The 19454-nt window shown below is 36.5% G+C and overlaps 1 protein-coding gene across 16 annotated transcripts in view; it reads left to right on the forward strand.

The window, feature by feature from the left end:
* HUWE1 (HECT, UBA and WWE domain containing E3 ubiquitin protein ligase 1) overlaps positions 1-19454 on the forward strand; it is a 142397-nt gene that overhangs the window by 22515 nt on the left and 100428 nt on the right. For all 16 annotated transcript variants that reach the window (XM_057537611.1, XM_057537615.1, XM_057537609.1 and 13 more), the window contains 4 exons: positions 4567-4635; positions 8764-8862; positions 9498-9704; positions 11097-11249. In XM_057537611.1, coding sequence (XP_057393594.1) covers positions 4591-4635; positions 8764-8862; positions 9498-9704; positions 11097-11249 — 504 coding nt within the window. In that variant the 5' untranslated portion in view covers positions 4567-4590. The remainder of the gene's footprint in view (positions 1-4566; positions 4636-8763; positions 8863-9497; positions 9705-11096; positions 11250-19454) is intronic.

Genomic DNA, 19454 nt, shown 5'->3' on the forward strand with positions numbered 1-19454 from the left:
CTGTAAATGGGGAAAGAACTTGGCTTGAATGGTGAGGATTGTAGGAAAGACAAATATGAGGCCCCTGAGCAACATGTCTCAAAGTGTATTCTTTGGGATTCTTAAATTGGACTTTCAATAGATGCCACCTGGAGGAAAAATGTTTCTGTGTCCTAATAAGTTTCCTTTACCCGGGATTTCTTGGAGCTGTTAGTAATATCAGTCAGCCATGTGACTGTCCTAAAGGAAGAGAAATTTGTAACATTTCCTAAATTACTGGAACCTAGTCTTCATGGAGCAAGATGCTCTAGAATGCTTTGAGAAACACCAGCCTAAGTATTATCTGGTTTGTAGTGGGCACTCAAAAAGTATTCTCCCTTCCTACTGTGAAACCAGCTTAGAAATAGAACAGAAACAAAAAAGACTTGAATTTTCTTAATTGATGTCTCACAGGCAGTGATATCTTTCTTTTTTAAACTATAGGTATTTCTTGCAACAAAATTATAGAAGCCAGGCTAACATTGTACTTGTTATGGGAACGTGTGCTTGATCATTCATTTGTTTTGGCTTGTTTTTTTTATTTGGGTGCCTATCATCTGAATCTGTTTATGAAAAGTTTGGAACCTGAACAATGTGGAAACTGAAAAAGCCAAATGCACTTGCTCTCCCAGAACCTTGACAGCTAGAGCATAGGCATGGGACCTCAGCTTGACCAATCAGATGCTCACACTTGGGACAGTGCATCTAGAGCCACTGATGCAAATACCTGAGACCATTTAGAAATCATACTGCCACCAGCAGTAGCTTCTAGGCATCCAGAGTCTGGTGTTGGCAGCATAGGCACCCCCAACTAAGCTGTGTCTGTGGGAGGTCTTTGGCTGTAGTTCCAGGATGCCTAGCTTCCTTGGTTCCGTCTGTTTTCTGAATGTGGATCTCTAAGCTTTCCTGTTGATTGCATGAGCTATCAGTTACCCTTCCAGTAAATCACATTTTTGCTTTAGTTAGCCAGAGTCTATTGTTTTCAACCCAGACCCTTGAATGGTACAGAATAAGTCAAAATAGCTTTAGTTAAAATGAGATACATATTTGTGTGAAGATTTGCCAGTGACTTCATCTACATTTTTTTAAACCAGTAAAATCGTTGTGAGTTGTTTATTTGCACAAGTTTTAGTCTGTGCTCTTGTTTTGGAGGATTTTTTTTTATTGTTGGGTTTCAAGAGTTCTTTATATATTCTAGATAGTATGTATGGTTTGCAAATATTTTCTCCCAGTAGATTTTATAGTTTTACATTTAAGTCCATCATCCTTTTTTTTTTTCTTTTTTGAGATGTAATTGGCGTTTAACATTATATTAGTTTCAGGTATACAACATAATGATTCCATATTTGTATATATTGTGAAATGATCACAGTAAGTCTAGTTAACACCCATCACCATAGTTAACAATTTTTTTTCTTGTGATAAGAACTCTTAAGATCTGCTCTTAGCAACTTTCAAATATATAATACAGTATTAACTATAGTCATCATGCTGCACGTTATATCCGCATGACTTCTTTGTTTTATAACTGGAAGTTTGTGCCTTTTGACTACCTTCATCTGTTTCATCCACCCCACCCCCCAACCCCTGCCTCTGGCAAACACCAGTCTGTTTCCTGTATCTATAAGTTTTGTATCTTTGTTTTTTTGGCGTTTTGTTTGTTTGAGATTCCACATATAAGTGAGATCATACAGAATTTGTCTTTTCTCTGTTTGGCTTATTTCGCTTAGCATAATGTCCTCAAGGTCCATTCATGTTATCGCAGATGACAAGATTTCCTTCTTTTTTGTAAGACTGTATAATATTACATTTTGTATATCTTTAATATATATAAAAACATAAAATGTGGTGTACATTTTATCTGTCTACAGCCACATTTTCTCTATTCATCCATCAGTGGACACTTAGGTTGCTTCCATGTCTTAGCTATTGTAAATAATGCTGCAGTAAACATGGGAGTGCATATATCTTTTCAAGTTAGTTTTTTTCGTTACCTTTGGATAAATATCCAGAAGTGGAATTGATCATATATTTAATCTTTTGAGGAACCTCCTTACTGTTTTCCATAGTGGCTGCACCAATTTACATTCCCACCAGCAGTGCACAAGAGTTCCCTTTTTTGCACATCCTTGCCACATGATCCATTTTGAGTTAATTTTTATATAAAATATGAGACTGAGGTCAGAGTTCATCTTTTTGCCTATAGATGTCTACTTGGTCTGGCACCATTTGTTGATAAAAATATCCTTTGATTGACTTGCTTTTTCACCTTTGTCAAAAATCAGTTGGGCATATTTGTGTGGGTCTATTTCTTGGTTCTCTATTCTGGTCCATTGGCATATGTGCCTATCCCTCCTCTATTACTGTGTATACAGTCTTGACTACTGTAGCTGTGTGTGTGTGTGTGTGTGTGTGTGTGTCTGAAAATTGGATGGAGTGATTCCCTCTCTCTCCTTTTTCAAAATTGTTTGAGCTATTGTAGTTCCATTGTCTTTAATATGAGTCTTCTTAGTCCATGAACATAGTATATCACTTCATATTTTTAGGTCTTGATTTTCTAAATCAACATATTTTGGTTTTTAGCATACAAGGCCTGTACATGCTTTGTTATATTTATGCCTAAGTATTTCAAATTTTTTTTGAGCAATTATGAGTGGTGTTGTAAAGTTTTGAGTCCACATGTCCATTGCCAGTATACAGAAATATGATTGATCTGTGTATGTTTATCTTGTATCCTACAGCTTTGCTGAAATCACTTGTTCTGGGAAGTTTTTTGTAGACTCCTTGGGATTTTATACTTAGATAATACTTTGTTACCTGCAAATAAGGACCGTTTTATTTCTTCCTTTCTGATCTGTATACCTGTTACTTCCTTTTTTTACCTTATTTCAGTGGCTAGAACTTCCAACACTGTGTTGAATGAAACTGGAGAGAGCAGACCTTCTTACTTTGCTCCTAATTTTGGAGGGAGAGTATTCAGTGATTCGGGTTGTATGGTGTTGGGGCTAACTGCTACTTCCTGTAGCTGAGGCAATGTAATAGCCTCCCACAAATGACTACAGCCACAATGATGTGACAGCCACTTGCTCTAAGTTAATGGGTGTGAGGTTTTGTGAGACAAAGCAGACCTGAGAGTAAGTGTACAAGTAGCTCACTTATAGTTTCCACTACATGTATCATATTGTTGCCAGAATCCTGTTGGCCTCATTTTATATATTTGGAAGTTGTTGGCAGAAGGCATCTTGCTTATTTTCTCTTAGATGCTGAGGTAATTTTTTTAAAAAGTAATCTGGAATCACATACCCTAAATGTGAACTTTAGAGGGGAAACATCTTTTTTTCTTCAGGAATGACCCCTACAGCAACATTTTAGAACATATTCTGGATTTTGTACCAACTCTTTCTGAATGCCCATTGGTTGAATGGATGCCAGCCATACAGACAAATACATGTTATTTCCAGAATACCGAACATGTTGGACTAACTCTAGACCAAAAGCTGCCTAAAATTTATACTTGAGCTTGGTCAGCTTTATATTATGCCAGCCTTCTTGGAGGAGGGACATTGACCCCCAGTGACTGCTGTATAGCAAATACATTATTAGAGGTAAAGAGCCCTGCAGTTCACCTCTTCCTCTGCATATGTGCTAGTTGCTAATGGGGGAGACCTTTATTTCTTCCTGTGCCTTGGCCGGAGCATCTTAATGGACCTTAGTAAAATGATTGTGTTCTGTGCTCAGGATATTTCTAGTGGGAGTCTTATACCTCATTTTCTAATGAAAAAAAATAAAAGTATTTTGTTTCCTTTGTTCTTATGACATAATGTATTTTTATGGGTTAAAACAGTAAAAGATACAGAAAAGCACAGGTAAAACAATCATACATAATCCTTTTGGTTAGATTGAATTAACATTTTGATGCATACCCCTTCTAAGCTGTGTTCTTTAAACATGGATTTATACTATTTATTCTGTTTTGTAACCTTTTTATTTCACCATGAACAGCTTTGCTGTTATGTAATTGTGTGCAGTGTTTTTAACAGCTGTGTAATAGTCTGTTTTAAACCAATCCTATTTTGGATATTTGATCCTTTTCACTTCTTCACTGTTATACATGGTCATGCAGTATGGATTCTTGTGATTAAATATATATATACATTCTTATGATTTTCTTTGGGTAAATTCCCAGAAGTGGAATTGCTGAGTTTTCCAAAATACTGCAGGATGTGGTGTATTTTTCCATCCTGAGGTGTGTTAAAACATTTTACTCTTACTTTCAAGTATGAGTTTGAGAGGTCAGGGTGGGGGGCATTTTAATTTTGGCTTAAATTGGTTACAGGCTTGTGTAACTTGAACGTGGGCCAGTTTTATTTGGAGAGATTGTTTACCACTCCTTACCTCGTATCTGTACCTCTGAGTTGGCCTGCATCATAACTCCAATTTTACTTTAAACATTTTGCATGCTCTTTGTTCTATATTGTCTGTGTCCAAGCATGTAGAGCTCAAGCTTGCAACTTTAAGTTCTCACTTTTTGGGGAATTTTCTTTTCAGATCATAAAACAGAAAATCGAAAACATGAAAGTAGACAGGACTAAACTGAAAAAGACACCTACTGAGGCTGTAAGTATCCAAAAGTTTGCCTGTTTTTTCATTTCAGAAAAAAATCTTTGCAGGCAGTTCACTCATATTGATCTTCCAAATATATCATCACTTATATACACACAGTGCAGTAAAACAGCAACTTGTCTTGAAACAGTCAAATTTTCTTTTGAACTTCCCTTGGTTAAAAAGGTGAATAAGCTAGTCATCAGTGGAGAGTGAGCACTAAACAGTTTATAGCTGTATGTACCTGAAGTAGGCTGTCTGGATGCTGTTTCTGTGCATTGAAAGGCAGCATGGTATAATGGAAAGAGCAAGTATGGATTCAGATTCTGTCTGTATTTGCGGGATCTTTCTCAATTTTGTTATCTAGAAAATTAAAGTGGTAACACCTTTCTCACTAGATTTCTTGTGAGGCCAGTGTTTTAGCTTTCTTCATTACTGATTCTTAATCATACAGTTCAGCTTAACCTATATTAACCTGTGTATTGGGTGTCCATGTCAGTTGATCCTGTGTCAGCAGTAGAAATCCCAGCTTCTGTCCAATATTCTATTGGCCTGCTTAAACTGCATTCTGAAATTAAGGAAGTATTGTATTGTTATGACACTCCCATAGACCCCATGTGCTGTAGTTCAAGGAGCACAAGCTTTGGAATTAGACATGGGTTTGAATCTTACTAGATTTTTGTGTCTGAGAGTTAACTTGCCTGGTTTCCACAGCTGTAAAATGGGGTTGAAAATTCCTCCCTCCCTGATGTGAGGCAGCTGCTCAGTAAAGTATCTGGCACATAATTAGTTGGTTCATTTTCTAAATACAGGCCACTTGGTTTTTTAAAAACTGTAACTACCTGGCAAGTATCACCCAAGGGTATCACTATTGATATTTATTCCAGTATTGCATGGGCAGTTCTCCTGCCCTTTTCATTCAGTGTTATACTAATGAGTATGAGAAGTGCTGTCTTCGTACATCCTCTCCAGCATTGCAGATTATCTTTTAAATTTTTGTTAATAGGTGGAGAAAAAATATTTCACTCTTCTGATTTGCATGCCTTAATACATATATTTTCACATTTATTGGCCTTATATTAGTTGTCTGCTCGTGCTGTTTTATTTTGTATTTGACATTGGAACGTCAGTTTCTTATTGAATGCCATACATATTGAGTATGTTCATTTTACATACCTGTTCATTTCCTTTTCATTTTGTTTTTGATATGTTTTGGCATCTAGAATTTTCGACAGTTAACATACTCAAATTTTTTGGAAACTGAAGAGCAAAAAGAAAACTTGCCTGAAGTCATTTAACTTCCAGGATAATTCAACCTTGTAGATAATCAGAGAAATTCAATTTCTTTTTCTTTTACCTAGTAGATTGTTATAGATTTGTTCTTGGAGTCACACTTATGTACAGATTCCTGGCTTATTTCAGTTAGCATAATGCTCTCAAGGTTCATGCATATTGTCACAAATGACAAGATTTCATTCTTTTTTTATGGCTGAATAGTATTCCATTGTATATATGTACCACATCTTCTTATCCATTCATCGATGGACACTTGGGTGTTTCCATATCTTGGCTATTATAAATAATGCTGCAATGAACATGGGGGTTCATATATCCTTTCAAGTTAGTGTTTTCATTTTCTTTAGATGAATACCCAGAAGTGGAATTGCTAGATCATATGGTAGTTCTGTTTTTAATTTTTTGAGGAACCTTCATACTGTTTTCCATAGTGGCTGCACAAGAAAGATATTTATTGATCACTTTATGTATCGGCAGCTATGCAGAGGGTTTTTTCCCTAGATTTGACATCTTTATTGGAGCAAATCAACATAAACCATGGCAATTGGTATGCAGCCATTGAACTGGCAAGTACTTTGTTTTGTACTACCGTAAGTAAGGAAAATCACACTCAGTTTGCATTTATGCAACAGGGACAAGACGGTAAAGATACACTTTTGTCCCTGGTGCATTCTGCAAACCGCAAAGTCCATAGGGATCTTGATACTCCTGATAAAACAACATGGTGCTGGTACGTTAAATTGATGCTGTTATGCTAACTGGGGCTTGTGAACAGAAAGCACAAGCACTTCAGATGCCTTAGACATATGTGTGCCAGAGAGTGCCCTTTGAAGGTTGAGGGCCTGCCACGTCAGGAAATTTTCTAGGGGTTCAAAGGTCTAGGAAATGTCAAAATTTCCCTTCTAAAGTGAGAGACATGTTTTTGCACCTTGTACCACACACCATGAAGAAAGAGGAACAGTGTATGGGGTGCCTCTTTGGATTTTGGAGCCAGCATGTATTACATTTAGGCATGCTGTTTTGATCCATTTACTGGATAATTTCTGAAGTGATAGTAGTGTTTGGATCTAGAGAAGACTCTGCAGAAGGTTCAGGCTATGATGTAAGCTGCCCTACTCTGTGCACATTATGGCCTAGTAGATCCAGGTGTCTGACTTAAGTGTCAGCCAAAGATGCTGCGGGATGCCTCTGGCAAGCCCCAATAGGAGAATCACAGCTTAAGACCTAGGGAGTAGAGTTTGGCCATGCTATTCTCTGCCAACAGCTATTCTGACATTCAGAAAAGCAGCTTCTGGCTTGCTACTGGACCTTGATAAAGACTGAATGCCTGATTATGAGATACCAGATGATTACAGGGCCCAAATGTTTGTCATGAACTGGGTGCTATCTAACCCACAGAATCATAAAATTGGGTCTGCATCGTTGCAATCCATTAGAAATTGAAGTGGTATATTTGATAGTAGGCCCAGGTAGGTCCAGAACGCACAAGTGAACTGCATGAGCAGGTGGTTCACACTCCTTTGTTATCTGTTTCTACTACTTCACTACCTCTCCCTCAACCTGTATGACTTCAAGGAGAGGAAGAAAAAGTGCAGGTCTGGTTTGTTGAAGGGTTTTATGCCAAGAATTTTACATGTCTTTAATTACCACAGAAATTTGAGATAGCTCTTAATAATGTTTACTTTAGAGAGAGAAAAGGTTTCAGACTTAGCTTAAAAAAAATTTGCCCTTAAGCCCCTATTGTTCCACGTTCCATTTTGGCTGCAGAAAATGCCCCTAGTTTAAATCTCACAACATTGCTGGGTAAATAGGTCGTGTTAAGTTCATTTTGCGGAAGAGGATACTGAGATTCAAAGAGGTAGCTTACCAACTACCTAATTCTAAAGTCCATGCTCTTTGTAACAGTAAGCTGTCTTTCAGTATTTAAGCTCCTAATATGTGAGATAAGTGCTTTATGCAAATACTTGAGCTTCACATTTCCAAGGTGGTTCTTAGGTCTTTTTTCTGGTGAGAAAACTGTGGCTAAGAGGTTGGATTTGCTCATGATCAAACAACTTTGTAAACATCAAGCGAAAAACTGAACCCAGATTTGCTTGGTTCCAAATCCAGGCCCATTCCTAGGATACCATACTGCTTAACAGAGTCAAAGAGCAAATGTAATCACTTCCAGCTGCCATCCATTAATAGCAGCATCTCTATCCCAGTCCCTATCCCCCCCCCCCACCCGCCACCAGCTCCACTTTCGGGAACTTACTATGAACTCTGAATCCACACCTTGTTACCTGACAAACAGGCCCTTTCATCAGTAAAACAGAGCAGGAATATATGGAAATGGAAACCCCAAGTAAGAATGGAGTCCTAGTTTTACACAGTTCAGAAATTCTTTGCCTCCTATAATTGGACGGTTTAATGTTGCAGAAAAATATAGCCAGTGCTAATCTTCACCTTTGTGAATTCACTAGGGCTCCTCAGTGTTCCTCTAATTGAACATTTCTTATCAGGCATTCTGGTTAACTTTCAGACTATGATACAGATTCCTCATTTTGTTTTTATTGATATTTAGCTTGTTTCCTTTATTTCTGTTGTCTGTACACTTCCAAGTAGTTTGTCTACATCTACAGGTTCATCCAGGTTTTAAAAAAATACACAGATGGATTGTTTCATTATAAGATTTCTGTATTAATCTCAGGTGATCGTCTGGCAAATTTCCACTTAAGTAGTGAGTTCTATCAAAAGTTAAATCATTGAGTGTGTTGACATAAGGGGTTTTTTTTTCCTATCCTTCCTTGTTGTGTCTCCCTCATACTCCAAAACACCCGTTTGTGAATACCTGTTTGTTTTTCTCAGCCTGCAGACTGCAGAGCCTTAATAGACAAACTCAAAGTTTGTAATGATGAGCAACTCCTCTTGGAACTGCAGCAGATCAAAACATGGAACATTGGAAAGGTATGTAAACCCATGCTCCCAAAAGAGAAACCAAAACGAGGTAGCCTCATTCAGCAATTACTTAATAAGCATCTAGCGTGTGTCTGGCACAGCTCTAGACCAGTAATTTTTAGCCTGTGAATGGTTGCCAAGGAAATTTTGAAAGAAATGTAAAAGGAAAATTTTGCTAGCCAAGGATGAAGAATGTTTATACAGGTGATGATAAAGAATCTCAACCACAAAATTCCTTTAGTTTGACTGACAATATGAGCTTGAGATAGTCTCAGGATTTTTACTCTTAGCTTAAAAGACTCTTCTTTGGATAACTCTAAAAATGAGCACTTCAGATAAAGTGGATTCTGGCAGGGAAAGTCCTTGTGTTTTTAGACCTCAGAGGTAGCCAGAATTCTCCTTTTGAAGACCTAGCTGTAGGGGTTTTGATAGATATAGCAATGAACTCGGGTCCATGTGGCTCAGAGTATGATCTTTCTCATAGGTTTCTGTACTGGTGGGGGATTGAAGAGAAGCAAAGGTGGGAAGTGAACTTGTCTAGGTGTCATGCTTAGCAATCCATTGCAGCAAAGCTCAGCTACAGAGTACCCACACAGTACTTTTACCTTATTCTTATATCTTCCTCTTTCTCTTCCCCTCTCCAGTGCGAGTTATATCACTGGGTGGATCTGTTGGACCGCTTCGATGGAATTCTGGCAGACGCTGGACAGACAGTGGAGAATATGTCATGGATGCTCGTGTGTGATAGGCCAGAAAGAGAACAACTAAAGATGCTTCTCTTGGCTGTGTTGAACTTCACAGCCTTGCTCATTGAGTACAGCTTTTCCCGGCATCTGTATAGTTCCATAGAGGTAGGAGAGGTTCAAGCCTTTGTGATCTGTTCTTAACTAGAATTGTTCATGTCCAGAATAAGGAAATTGTTCTATCTGATGATTCTTTCCTTTTCATTACGGAGTTCTGGGGTTTTCAATGTCAGAGACATTGGTAGGATGTTTCTTGGCTAAAGATACCCTTCACAGGGTTGATGGGAAGGTTCTTTACTGTCACCTTCACCTTGCCTTTTAAGATTCAAGAAATTAATGCGAATGTAATACATGTATTGGTGTATTCTTGGGAATTTACAGGAGTTGATCTTGGTCCCAGGTTATCAGAGCAGCCCCAAATTACTTTTAAAATATTAGACATAATTTGATTTCCTTGACACATTACTGCACTTACTGCTTTTCTAAGTTTTAGTGTGCTGCTTTTTAATTTCTGCTCCCCCTCCCCAAAATGTATATGAATGGCATGCTATGTATTCTTAAAGAGTAAAGTGGGCACAGGAATTAGTGAACTTTTGAATTGGTCAAAAATCAGTATAAGAAGAAACTCTCTTCCTTTAGCCTAACTTTAGAGTTTTTATCACTGTTGATTTAGTGCCCTGTTGTTATGTGTTACTTTTCCTAAGTCTTCATTAAAGAAACAGAATCAGAATCAGAACAAACAGGTAGAAAGTAAATGGCTTAAGAAGAGAAGTGGAATAACTGAACTAAAGACCTAATACCTGAAGTTTTAAGTAGGGGATGGCTAAGCAGTCTGTTGAAGATGAAATAGATAAGCTGCAAAAGGAAATCCATAGCCTTCTGTGGATAATCAGCAACCAGAAATACTTTGGTTCATTTCCAGCTAAATTACATACTGATTTTAACACTAACCAAATGTTTCAATATATTGGTAAATTTTGATTGTATTAAAAAGCAAAAATAGTTACTCTTGGGTTATTGTTACATACACTGTATTGTAACAGTCATAAGTGCCACCAGCTGTTGTTATTTTTAGTTTCTATATGAAGAACCCTGTGTTTTAATTAATTCCAATTTTGTATTTGTTGTAAAGGATACAGAAGGAGCATAAAATTATCTTAGTCTATACTTTTAGTCTAGTTGGAAACTTAATGTTCTTGAGTTCTGCTATGTATTAAAATATTACATATGTCTCTTTTGTAATCTGTTTCTTCCTGTGGAGACACCTATGTAATTTTGAACTGTTCACATTTTTTTTAACTTAAATTGGACTTTCCGGCTTGCTGCCAGATTATAAGCTGCTTGGGCATAAGGTTACATGTTGTAGGTGCTCAAATATTTATAAATTTTTTTTGTATTGTTAAACTTCTTGATAGCTTTGTAAATCCATGGCATTTCAAGTTTTCAAGGTCTTGTATGCCTGATACCATGAACTTGCCCCCCCATTTTTGTCCCCGGTAGCATTTGACAACTTTATTGGCTTCTTCTGATATGCAAGTGGTGCTGGCAGTCCTCAACCTTCTGTACGTATTTAGCAAAAGATCAAATTATATCACACGCCTTGGATCTGACAAGAGAACCCCACTGCTAACCCGGCTGCAGCATTTGGCAGAGGTGAGTCATGGGTGAAGAGTTGGAAGGACACAGAAGTTGGACCCTGTTATTCCTTTTCACAGGTGTTTCTTGCAGTGTCAAAATGAATAGGAATCCGTAAGTTAACTTTACTGGCCTAATTGAGTAGAACTATTGGGGCCCATTTAACTAAGGTACCCCAAAAATCCTAGGAAGTATTCTCAATTTTATGAAGTAATTTTGAGAGATTTCATGAATCTCTGCTCACAAAGAGAATCTCTCTTTGTTCAAAAATGGCCACTTCTCTTCTGGAAAGAAAGTTTAGAATCAGATTCTGTTTGGAGGGAAACATTGGCTGCAATAAAAGATCTGGATTTTGAGTCCTGGCCTACCTTATTAGCTCTGATAGCAGTTTTCTCATCTGAGAATTTAGTTATATCTACCTTAAGAGTATTTTCAGAATAAAATAAAATGTAGGGTTCTTAGTGCTGCGCTCAGTAATTGGTGTGTGGTGGTAATGATTGTTAATTGAAGGCAAAAAGGCTCATGTTAAATTCAGCTTACTCAAACTATTGTCCAGTGTTTGTAGAGGCAAACTGATAATACATACTCAGGTTTGAGAGAGGTAGCCATTGCTAGAAAGCTTTCTTGGAAGAAAGTTGGTAGAGCTAACTTTTTAAAAGCTGAATAATAAATGGTTACCTCACAAGTCATACAACTCAAGTTTCAGGCTATTTTTAGGTGCATGGTTACTTTAAAATCATTTTTGTGTGATTATAAATGTAACGTATTGCAAAAATTCTAGGATGTATAGGAAAGTATAAAGAGAATGTTAATCACCTGATATTCATCCAGATGGAGCCTCCCTTAAAATTTTAGCATATTTTCTTGGATTTGCAAATACAAGATTATTTTTAACCATTTTCTCATGATAGTTTTTTAGTGACTCAGTTAACCCAATGTTGTGAGCCAATTGTGACTATGCACAGATATTAGTGAACTGCAAATACAGCAGAAGTTCTCCAAGAAGACTTGAATCAGTTAAAAGCCAGTTGGTTGATTTTTGTGAGGGTCTAGGACACTGGTTCTCAAACTCGAGCATGCATGAGAAAGAGTCGATTTATTAAAGCATAGATAAGTCTCCCTCCCCTGTCTGCTCATACCCCTTTACCTCAATTCCCACAACCCCCATTTCTGATTCACTAGGCCTAGGGCAGAGCCCAGTAATGTGCATTCCTAATAAGTTTCCAGGGAATGTTGAGGCTGCTGGTCCAGGGATCATACTTTGAGAACCATTGGTTTAATCTATCCTATTGGGCAAAGTTACAAAATCTTACCAGATTCTTATAGTTCCATCCCAAAAGGCATCAAGACCTTTTCTCTGATACCTGAATACATACCCATTCTTGAGCAAATCCCATCTAGTGAGGTGGTGTCAAATATGCCATGGTTGATATAAATGTTATTTATTGGGTATCTACTTAATTGCCAGGATCATATGGTAACTCTATGGAGTAGGTGAAGATGATGAGATTCAGAAGTTACGTTATTTTTAGGAAAAGCCCATGGGCTTTTAGCCCCTGATAAAGTGTGAAATGTGATAACTGCAGTTTGTAGAGTTGATTGGGCATGGTTTATGTTCCAAACCTGGGTGTCAGCCTGAGACACAGCTCCTTGAATCCACACCCAACTCTTCCACTTGATAATATTCAAGAAGTATATGGCTAATCCTGCGCGGGAGATAGTATAAAACATGTTCTTTTCTTTAAAAAGCTCACATAGTAGTTGAGAAAGTGATATAGGGGCATAATTAAAAGGACAAAGAACTAGTTCTTCTTAGTACTAACTAATAAGTACCCTTGCATCTTAAACATTCTGTAGGTTTATCTTGTTGGCTGCAAAACAAACATCATAATAAAAATATGTGCTTGGTATTTAAAAATTTTGGAAATGTACGGAAGAAAATTTATCATAATTATGTATCTACTCTTCACATTTTGGTACATTTTCTTAGTCTTTATGCATATTTCTTTACATAGCTGAATGCATATAGTATATGTAACTTGATATCCTACTTTATTTACTTAACATACTAGCATCAGTGTTTTCCCATATTAACTTTACATAATTTTGTAAGAAATGTTTCTTTGTATTTAATAATGGTAATATCTCAGAAATGTCACAACATCACAGACTTTCATGAATCATGGCTTGACATGGTCTTTTAAGGATCCCAGCTTACCACAACTTTCTTATTGTAGGCACTTGATTTTTATTAGATCACAAAAGATAGAAAGATTTAGTGGTGACAGTAATAGTTGAAGTATTCTAAAAAACAATTAGTTGTGACAACAGAAGAAACAAAAGGAAAGTAATTGTGAAGATATATAGCCTTTCAAGCTTATTCCACCTTGCAAGCTTATTCCGCCTTGCAAATTCAGATCCTTGGTTTGACTTACCTGTCACCCCTATGTGGCATCAAGTATTTATATATCCCTTATCCTCACAGTTCTCAGCAAATTCCATGTTTCTTCACTGGAAGTCCTGGGAATAGCCAAGAAAATATTGAAAATGGAATGAGGAAATACTCTTCCTCTTGGGTATTAACTTTTTTTATAAAGCTAAAAGGAATTAAAATAGTGTGGTAATAACAGTGGAAAATTTCCAGAAATGGATCCAACGTGTAAGAATCACTAAGCTTAATCATGTTTAGCTTTTGATATAAAGTGAGAGATGTGCAACTGTTCCTTTTACTTGAATACTTAGAGGCCCTTGTAAGTTTATTAATTGGCCTAATTTCAATATTATTGTGTCTCAGGGAACAGAGAGGCCTGAGGAGAGGGAGAGAGATGGTAGAACAGCCAGTCAGTGGAGCAGTCAGAACACATATTTTTTTTTCCATTAAATTTGCCATCTTGTATGGGCATGGTTTGTGGCACCCCAAAATAATGACAATAGTAATAACAATGATCACTGATCACAGATCATCATAACAAATATAATAATGATGAAAAGGTTTTAAATATTGCAAGAATTACCAAAATGTGACACAGTGACATGAAGTGAGCAAATGCTGTTGGAAAAATGAAAAAACCAGTAGACTTGCTCAATGCAGCGTTGCCACAAACCTTCAATTAAAAAAGCAGTATCTGCAAAGCACAGTAAAATAAGGTATGCCCCTGTGCATAGGCTCGATTTTGAAGTAAAGATCAGAGAAATCAAGTAACTTGTTCTGGTTGTTATTGAAGATGAACAGAATAGCTGTCTTAAATCTTTCCCTTTTCTCTGGTTCCTCCTGTATGTATATTTTAAAAGAACAAGCTTGAGAGAGCAAGAACATACTTTTTTTTTGGTCAGTGTAGCTAAAGGTTTGTCTATTTTTGTTGATATTTTCAAAGAAACAAATTTGGTTTAGCTGATTCTGTTTTTCTATTTTGTTTCATTTATCTCTGCTCCAGTTTTACTATTTCCTTCTTTATGTTTGCTTTGGGTTTAGTTTGCTGCTGTTTCTCTAGTTCCTTAAGGTGGACTGTTAGGTTACTGATTTGAGATCTTTCTTTTTTAAATGTAGGCAATTAACAGCTGTAAATTTCCCTCTAAGCACTGCTTTATCCCATAAATGTATCCCATAAGTTTTGATATGAAGTGTTTTCATTTTCATTCGTCTCAAGGAATTTTCTAATTTCCCTTTTGATTTCTTCTTTTACCCATTGGTTGTTAACAGTATATTGTTTAATTTCCACGTGTTCGTGAATTTTCCAGATTTCCTTCTGTTACGGATTTCTAATTTCTTTCTGTTGTTGGATATGATACTTTGTATGATTTTATTCTTTTTTAGAAGTTTCTTAAAGTTTGTTTTGTTGCCTAACATATGGTCTATATGGGAGACTATTTTGTATGTACTTGAGAAGAATGTATATTCTGTTGCGGGGTGGATTGTTCTATATACATGTATATATCTGCTAGGTCTGGTTGATTTAATGTTCAAGTCTTATGTTTTCTTGATTTATCTTTTGTCTAGTTATTAATGTTTTCCCTGTGTATTACAACTAACATCTTCATTAATGAAAAGTTAGTTCAAATTAATACCAACTTAGTTTTAAGAGTAGACAAAAACTTTCCTCCTATATAGCACTTTCCTCCCACTGTATGTTGTTGCCACAAATTACATCTTTATATATTGTGTGCCCATCAACATAGATGTAGAATTTACTTTTTTATGTAGTTGTCTTTTAAAACACTCAGAAAAAAAGGAGTTACAAACCAAAAATACATTAATAATGCCTTTTATATTTACCTATGAAGTTAACTTACTGGTGTTCTTAATTTCTTCGTATGGAGTCAGGTTACTGTGGCGTGTCCTTTCATTTCAGCCTGAAGGACTCCCGTTTAGCATTTCTTATAGGCAGGTCTACTAGCAACAAGCTCTGTCAGCTTTTATCTGAGAAAGTGTTAATTTCTCCTACATTTATGAAAGATAACTGTGCCAGATATAGAATCTGATTGGCAGTTATTTTCTTTTAGCACTTTGAATATGTCTTCCCACTGCATTCTGGCCTCCATCGTTTCTGATGAAAAATCAGCTGTGAGGATCCCTTGTATATAACAAGTCACATTTCTCCTTCTGCTTTCAAGATTATTCTCTCTGTCTTGGCCTTTGACAATTTGATTATAATGTGTCTTTCTGTGGATCTATGTCGTTTTATCCTGTTGAAATTCATTGAGCTTCTTGGATTTATAGATTCATGTCTTTTGTCAAATTTGATGTTTTGGCCATTATTTCTTTAAATAATCTCTGCCCCTTTTTCTGTCTCTTCTCCTTGGACTCCCATTATGTATATGTTGGTATACTTGGTGAAGTCCCACAGATCTCTTAACTTCTATTTACTTTTTTTTTCCTCTATCTGCTCTTCAGACTGGGTAATCTCAATTGACCTGTCATCAGGTTCATTGATTCTTTTTTTTTTTCACCTTCCAATATTTATTTTCAAATAAATTTGTCAGAATTTTTATAAAAGTGATGCATGTTCAGTGTTGAAAATTAAGAAAATACAAAAAAGTATAAAGAAGAAAATAATAATAATCCTCAATCACCACCATGTAGAAAAAATAACTAACATTGTGTTTCATATGCTGCTTTCCCCCCCATGTAACCTATGGTGAGTATTTTCCCACAGCATTAAATATTCTTTGAAAATACCATTTTTAAAGTCTTAGCTTCCAAACCACCCTCCTGGTCCTCCATTGTTGCCCTTCTATGTCTGCTTGACTGGTGCCTCCTCTTCTGCTGCCTCCGAGTGTTAGAGTGGCCCAGGACTCCACCCCAGGCTCTGTGTCTTATCCAGCTATCAGTACATTCTGCCTAGGTGATCTGATCCAATTTCATGGTTTTAAGGACCATTGACTCCAAAAATTGTATGTTTTCCTTGAACCTCAAACTTGTATATTTACTGCCTTCTCAAAATCTCTGCTGGATATCAATTGTAATGTGTACAAAATCAAACTTTGACCTCACCTCACATTTCTTTCCCCCAGGCTCAGTCCATTCCAGATAACTGGCACCCTTGCTTTCCTGGACAGTGGCAGGCACACTCTTGCTGCAGGGCCTCTGCACAGCTACATCCCCAGTTGTCTCTATGGCTTGCTCCCTCATCTTCTCTAAGTCTTAAGAGCCACCATCTCAGTGAAGTCTTCCCTACCATCCTGTTTTAAAATTAGAACACCTACCTTACTCCCTATTACACTTTTCTTCATTTTTTTTCTGTAGCACATATTGCCACCTAACATTATATATATTTAATTAAGTTCATTAATTCATTTTTCTCCCTGCTTACATCTGCTGTTGAACCACTCTAGCAAATTTTTCATTTCTGTTATTGTGCTTTTTCAGCTCCAGAATTTCTATTTGCTTCCTTTTTTATAACCTCTGACTCTTTATTGACATTCTTTGTTTGATGAAACATCATTCTCATGGTTTCCTTTAGTTCTTTGTATATGATTTCATTTAGCGCTTTAAGCATATTTAAAATAGATGATTTAAAGTCTTTGCCTACTAAATCCAGTGTCTGGACTTGCTCAGGAATGGTTTCTATTAATTAATTTTTTCTGGTTTTATGGGGATATAATTGAAATAAAGCATTGTGTAACTTAAAGGTATACAACATGATGATTTGATACACTTAATATATTACAAAGTGATTACCACAGTAGAAATTTGTGCGATTTGACCAACATCTCCACATTTCCTCCAATCCCCAGTCCCTGGCAACCACCATTCTTACCTCTATTTCTATGTGTTGAGCTTTCTTAGATTCCATGTATAAATGATACCATACAGTAATTGTCTTTCTCTGATTTATTCACTTAACTAGAATGCCCTCAAGGTCCATCCATGTTGTCGCAGAAGGGGAGATTTCCTTCTTTCTTGTGGCTGAACAATATTTCATTGTGTGTGTGTGTATGTACAGCACATCTTCTTTATCCATTCATCCATAGACAGACACTTAAGTTGTTTCCATACCTTGGCTAGTGTGAATAACTTTACAGTAAGTATGGGAGTGCAGATATCTCTTTGTCCTGATTTCCTTTCTTTTGGATAGATAGGCAGAACTGGGATTGCTGGATCATATAATAGTTCTATTTTTAATTTTTTGAGGCACCTCCATACTGTTTGTTTTCTGTAGTGGCTATACCAATTTATATTCCCACCAACAGCACACAAGGGTCCCCTTTTCTCCAAATACTCACCAATACTTGTTATCTCTTGTCTTCTTGGAAATGGCCATTCTATCAGGTGTGAGGTGATACATCATTGTGGCTATGATTCGCATTTCCCTGATGACTAGTGATACTGAGAACCATTTCATGTAACTGTTGGCCATTTGTATATTGTCTTTGGAAAAATGTCTATTCAGTTCCTCTGCCCATTTTAAAATCAGATGGTTGGTTTTTGTTATTGTTATTCAGTTGTATCAATATGAGTTCTTTATATTTTGGATAGTAATTTCTTATCAGATATAATGGTTTGCAGATAGTTTCTCCTATTCAGCAGGTCGTCTTTTCATTTTGTTGATTGTTTCTTTTGCTGTGCAGAAGTGTTTTAGTTTGATGCAATTTGCCTTTGTTGCTTTTGGTGTCATGTCCAAAAAATTGTCACCAAGACCAGTGTTGGGGTGCTTTTTACCCTGTGTTTTCTTTTAGGAGCTTTATGGTTTCAGGTCTTATGTTGAAGTCTTTAATTTAGGTTAATTTTTTGAATGGTATAAGATAGGGGGTCCAATTTCATTTTTCTGTGTGTTATCCAGAAAACTGGTTATCCAGTTTTCCCAGCACGATTTATTGAAGAGAGTATATTTTCCCCATTGATTATTGGCTCCCTTTCAAATATTAGTTGACTATGTATGTGAGGATTTATTTCTGGGCTCTTGATTATATTCTGTTGGTCTGTGTGCTTTTTAAATATGCTAACACCATACTGTTTTGATTACTATAGCTTTGTAATGATGTTTGAAATCAGGAAGTATGATACCTGTAGCTTTGTTCTTTCTCAGGATTGCTTTAGTTTTTTGAGGTCTTCTTGGTTCCATATAAATTTAAGGATTGTTTTTCCTATTTTTGGGGAAAATGTCATTGAAATTTTGATAGTAATTAAAATCTGTAGATTGCTTTTGGTACTGTGGACATTTTGACAATATTCTTCCAATCCATGAACATAGGATGTTTGTGTCTTCTTTAATGCCTTTCATCAGTGTTTTATAGTTTTCAGTGTACAGATTTTTACCTCCTTGGTAAAATTTATTTCTAAGTATTTTACTGTTTTTTATGCTATTGTAAATGGGATTGTTTTCTTATTTCTTTTTCAGAAAGTGTATGGAGAGATGTGACTGATTTCTGTATGTTGATTTTGTATCCTGCAACTTTACTGAATTTAATTCTAACAGTTTTTTGGTGGAGCCTTGAGGGTTTTCTGTATATAAGATCATATCATTTGCAAATGGAAACAGTTTTACTTCTTCCTTTCTGAATTGTATGCCTTTTATTTCTTTTTCTTGCCTAATTGGCTCTGGCTAGTATTTCCAATACTGTGTTGAATAGGAGTGGTTAGAGTGGGCACCCTTGTCTTCTTCCTGATCTTAGAGGGAAAGAATTTACCCTTTCATCCTTGAGTATGCTGTTAGCTGTGGGCTTGTCATATGTGGCCTTTATCATGTTGAGGTATGTTCCTTCTATACCCCATTTTTGAGTTTT

The sequence above is a fragment of the Balaenoptera acutorostrata genome, chromosome X, assembly GCF_949987535.1.
Source record: "Balaenoptera acutorostrata chromosome X, mBalAcu1.1, whole genome shotgun sequence".
Lineage (NCBI taxonomy): Eukaryota > Metazoa > Chordata > Mammalia > Artiodactyla > Balaenopteridae > Balaenoptera > Balaenoptera acutorostrata.